The sequence below is a fragment of the Rhea americana genome, unplaced genomic scaffold (genome assembly GCF_003343005.1).
Source record: "Rhea americana isolate MKP2758 unplaced genomic scaffold, rheAme1 scaffold_3, whole genome shotgun sequence".
Taxonomy (NCBI): domain Eukaryota; kingdom Metazoa; phylum Chordata; class Aves; order Rheiformes; family Rheidae; genus Rhea; species Rhea americana.
In genome coordinates, this window is record NW_028186423.1 from 13,000,443 (window position 1) to 13,005,693 (window position 5,251).

General features: G+C 45.0%; 1 protein-coding gene across 1 annotated transcript in view; it reads right to left on the reverse strand.

Moving 5' to 3' along the window:
• LOC146593324 (glutamine amidotransferase-like class 1 domain-containing protein 3, mitochondrial) overlaps nucleotides 1-3,236 on the reverse strand; it is a 6,148-nt gene extending 2,912 nt beyond the window's left edge. The window contains exons 1-2 of the mRNA XM_085309530.1: nucleotides 3,029-3,236; nucleotides 1,850-2,021 (exon numbers count right to left, since the gene is read on the reverse strand). Of these exons, the coding sequence (XP_085165656.1) occupies nucleotides 1,850-2,021; nucleotides 3,029-3,136 (280 nt within the window). The 5' untranslated portion in view covers nucleotides 3,137-3,236. The remainder of the gene's footprint in view (nucleotides 1-1,849; nucleotides 2,022-3,028) is intronic.
• Between the last annotated feature and the right edge of the window lie 2,015 nt (nucleotides 3,237-5,251).

Genomic DNA, 5,251 nt, shown 5'->3' on the forward strand with positions numbered 1-5,251 from the left:
CCACTGATGACGACCCTCTGAGCTCTGCCTTTCAGACAGTTCTCAATCCATCTCACTGTCCACTCATCTAACCCGCACTTCCTGAGCTTTTCTAAAAGCGTTCAGCAAATGAAATGATGGGTTTATAATGTTAGCAATTTAACGCAGATTTTTTTATTCCATGTCTTTTACATAGGTCAGAAAGCTTAATCTTGTTTCAGTGAGAAATAAATACTGAAACAGGGAACTTCATACTCATTCGCTAGTTATTGGAAAAGCTGCACAATCTGATACACACCCATCAATAAGCAAGAGAGGGATTAAGCAAGCAATGACAATTAAAAGTCGGAGAGTGCAGCTCATAAGAATAATGCAGACAGTAGACTGACTCTAGAGTAATTTCACTGATGAGTTTTAGTTAATATTTAAACAGTAATATTTAAATAGAGCTTCCCTCCCTAGAATTTTTTCTTGGACTTAAAAAATTAAAGCAAGATTAACATAATAAAAATTATAGATACTGCATAAAAAGGAATTGATAAAATGTAATATTCTGAGATATACCTCTTGTAAATGATGAAATAATTTGCTGTTAAAAATAACGCTTAATTTGTCTTTCTAGAAATTAGTTACAAGAAGTAATCCTTTATCTGGATTTTATCCTCATTTAATTCTAYAAACAGATTATATTTTATAGTATCATCACTTGCTGGATTTAAAATCATTTAAATTATCAACATTATTAGCAAGTGTAACCATTCATTATATTTGATTTCTTATGGAATCCATACAACATGAACTTTTCTATAATAAATAATAATGATGCAACACAAATTTTCAGAAGTATTTCAAGGGACAACATCCAGAAGTCTTGCATTTTTAATGTTTTTGCTTTCATTACATCCCCTTTACTCACTTTTGACTGTTATCTGGTATCTCTGAGGTAAGATTTTAATTTTCAAATTTAATAGAGTTTATTTCCCTCTAGCAGTTATTACTGCAACCCCCCTGGGGCTGGGTTATAACAGAGCATGAAATTAATGTGGAAAATAATTGCTAGCCTCTACTCCCAGATCAGCCCTAATGTCACTAACTCATTCTAGTTTTAGATGTACATTTATCAGTGTTATACACATATGCCATCTGCTGGCCTTACAACAGAAGACAGTGTAACAATTTAAAAAATAATGCTTAGGCACAGTTGTGAAGGCAGTATTTAACAATATCATGAATATACYGGAAAGTGATCTTAAGCATGTCATAATTTCCTCAAAACACTTTAGTTTCTTCATTTCTAAAATCATTACAATTACATCCATCTGAAAAGCAATTTTTTGGATGTATAAAAAAATATTGCATAAATGTGCTTAGATCAGTAGCAGACTAGATATATAATTAAAACAAAATGTCCTCCCATCTGACAGCGAATATCATTTATCTRACAACCTGTTATTCTGCCATCAATTTCAGATGCACTAAAATTAAGGCATGGCAATCTAATGGTAAGTTCTGGCCTTATTCTTCTATTCTAGTCAATGTTCTTGTCCACAAGCGGGTATGGAAGTCCTGACAATCTCTAGAAAGAAGGAACGGTTTGAAGTATAATTTAACACCAAAAGAAGACTGAGGCATTTAAAATTAATAAACTTCAAATTAATAAATAAACAGAGATGACTTTCCAGCYCTCAAGAGCTTACTAAAACATTTCATTGTCTTCAAAAGAAAATAATTAAGTAAAAAAGAAAGATGCCTCTCAAATTCAAGAGTAGAATTTATTATCTAAATGGATTTAAAGATAAAAAAGTATTGGAGGCAAAACAATTATTTGCAATTTAAAAAGTCTGAACAATTTTCTTTTAAAAGCACCTACCAGGGAAAATGACTGCATCAAATTCACTAACTTTAAGTTCAGCCAAATCCTGAATGTTGCCTCTTGCCAGTCTGGCACTTTCAACTAACACGTTTCTCTTCTCTCCTGTTGGACTTCCTTTTAAATGATTCACTACATCCCTTTGCTCAATATTGGGAGCAAATATCTTTACCTAGAACACAGAAATAAAGCAATTTTGTGTAAGTAAACAGAACTCATACATATTGCTGATGATGATCATTTCATCCAAACAATTTTTGTTCCTGAAGTCTCTTACCCGAGGGAAGTGGATTCCACAGGACAAYCTATTGCAAAAAAGTAACCAAAGTGATAGGTGATGTGATGTATTAGGATGGCTAAACCTAGCCCTTCTCCCCATCCTATTCCTGCAGTTGTCTCATAGGAGCTTACTTTTATGCCAATGTTAAGCTTAGTGATTTTGTCAGGGCCCGCCTTCACTCTCAGGTGGATAATCTGATGAACAAGCAGTGCATTATATTGATATACTACATATATAGCAGCAGATATATAAATATATATATACACACAAACACATTTATATTGTATTATATATATTTACATAAATTACATATATTTTATCTAAATTACTTATATACATGAATTAAATTATATACATAAATTATATACATACACACACATATATGCATACACATATAAAAAGCAGTGGCCTGATTACTGTAGAGTCAACAGACTGTTGTTGACCTTTGTGGGTCACCTTAAYGGCCTGAAGGTGCTAGAAGARATGCATAAAAAGATTCAAACTTTAYATGCATTTCTAGTACAGATATTACAGCTGTATAACATCTATACATTTTCCTGAAAGATTAGAAGGAGGCGGGAAAAAAAGAAACACAAGAAAGAACTTCTGGTTACGCCTGAAAGGGAGAAGTTGTGTCAGCACTGGGAAGCCCTGCGAGACGCTGACGCGGTGGCYGTGTTCCCGTCTCCTCCGTTTGGACGCTTGCTTTGCTGCCCTCTCAGAGCTCACTGAGGCGGTTAATTTTAGCTAGGGCAGCTGTACTAAATACATGATTTTTTTTGGGGGGGGGAGGGGACCCCGAAAAGGCAGGAACAGCCATCAGGAGCCGGGCGGGGCCTCCGCGGCCGCGGCCCAAGCCCCGGGCCCGGGCCCGGCCCCGGCCGCCGCCGCGATCCTACCTCGGCGCCGCGGCGGCTGAGCTGCACCAGCGCCGCCGAGGCCTCGTGAATCTCGCTGCCATCGAAGACGCCGCAGCCGGCCAGGACCAGGGCCACCCGCTTGCCCATGGCGGCGGTGGCGGCGGCCGCGCTCCCTCCCCTTCCCTCCGCCGCGCCGCGCCGCGCCTGCCTCCTCCCGCCCGCAAGCCGCGCGGCGGGTCCCTGCGCGCCGCCCCCTGCCGCCGCGGGGCCGGAGGCTGAGAGGATACAGCGARTATCCGGCTTTGAAAGCCAGCGACGGCGGAACTCGGATAGAGGCCAGCTCTGCGGCAGGGTGGACGTCCCAGGGCTGAGCAGCGCCGCAGTGCAACTCCAGCTCTGAACGCCGACAGTTCCCTGAGCACCTCATCCTAATCCTCCCCTCTGCTGCAGCCTGGGAGAGCCCTCCCAGCTCAAAACACACCTGGAGTCAGAGCTCTGTASTGCTACACCAGGCCCGCATCTGATCCTCCAGGCTGAGCACGGCCCCAGGGAAATCCCACTGGAGCTATCTCAACCCCCTGAGAAATCCAGAATGCGCCTGRTGAGAACAGATCCGTAGTTCACCACACCTTGCCTGCTCCTTGCTGAGCTCCCTGGGCTCAGCTGCAAGAGAGGGGTGGAGGTGGTTAAGGCAGGGGACGGGGGAACTGAGTGTCTTCAGAGCTGGAATCCCAGCAGTCCTCCTCACTGCTGCGAGCTAAGAAAGGGCTACCATCTGTAAAGAGCTTAAATTCAATGCACATCTGGAGATACGAGTAGACTCACAAGCTCTCCTGTGTAGTAGGGGCTGGTAGAGTTGGGTAACTGCGTGTCTTCAGAACTGGAATTCCCTGTTTCTTCTTGGCCTGACTTCCTGGATGTAACCTGGACCAAAATTGTAGGAAGCCTGTCTCCAGTCTTGTTTCTGACCCTATTTCCTGGGTGGACCTTGGATCTGATTGGGATGGGATGTCCCCATCCCAGCTCCAGATCTACCATGCCATGTCCCTGCCCTGGCTCTGTGGCCTTGTCGTGGCCTTCTGTCCCTGTACTAGGTTCATGTCTTCATCCTAGCTCATGACATGTCCCTGCTTGTGCTCTGCACCACCTTGAAACAGCCCCATAATGACACTTGTCCTGCCTGGGCCTGTGACAACCAACAGCAACAAGAGCACTTTACAAGGGAGACAGATCTTTGCAGGGTGGGAAGACATACCTTTATGGGAGGAGAACCTGATCTCAGGGCCCTCAGTGTTACTCCGACCAGCCTCAGCTGGAGCCTATACCCATGCACCTTCTGGACATGAGCCCATGAGGTCCATGCAAGCCTAGGGCTGGGCACTTAGACCTGGCCTAAGCCATACTGTATGTACATGGTCTTGCCTCCTGCTGTCCTGGCTTATGGGCTGCTTTTCCTGCACAGACCCTGAGCCTATCATAGAATCATAGAATCGGTAAGGTTGGAAGGGAYCTCTGGAGATCATCTAGTCCAWCCCYCAGCTCAACCTAYGCTGAAGGCAGCCTCATCTCTAGTCCCATCCCCTTGTTGGACCCAGGGCTTGACTTGATCTTGCTTTGTCTACAGCTGTTACTGGATCCTGTCACTACCACAAACCTGGCCCCATGYAGGACTGTGCCACGGTCGCTGCGCCAGCCAGCACTGTGGTCAYCTTGGCTCCTGGCTCATTGTCCTYTGTAAAGCAGCGCTGCTGCTCCCAGCACCCTTAGAGCTAGTATAAAYGATGAAAGTTGGTATGTGAGCTCAAATAAACATGTATTTGGAACATGGAGATGACTCATTGCTCTGYTGTRTGGCAGCATCAGTTAGGRGTCACAGTTTGGGTGTCCAGGCACAGTACTGYGCACCTTCCTTCAGCAAACAAGAGCATTTAAAAAMATGCAAGCTGGCTGTARCTAGTACTCGTGTATTTGCACCCAGCACAAACTCCCAACCCAGGGAGTGAATCAACAAGTTTATATTCTTCTAAAGGATGGCAGGAAAAAAGRCTGCTACTGTGGACTTCATACATTTCCTTTTCGACGCTGTACATGGCATGATGCCTTCCTCCTCCAGGCTGTCTCCTCACCACCTCGGGCCTCGGCGCTCTGCAAGTGCCCTCCCCCGGTCACCGAACCCGCGGCCACCCCGGCGAGGCCCGTGCGGCCGCCCAGGGCGCCGTGGGCGGGGGCAGGGCCAGCCGCCTCCCGCGCAGCTTCCCTCAG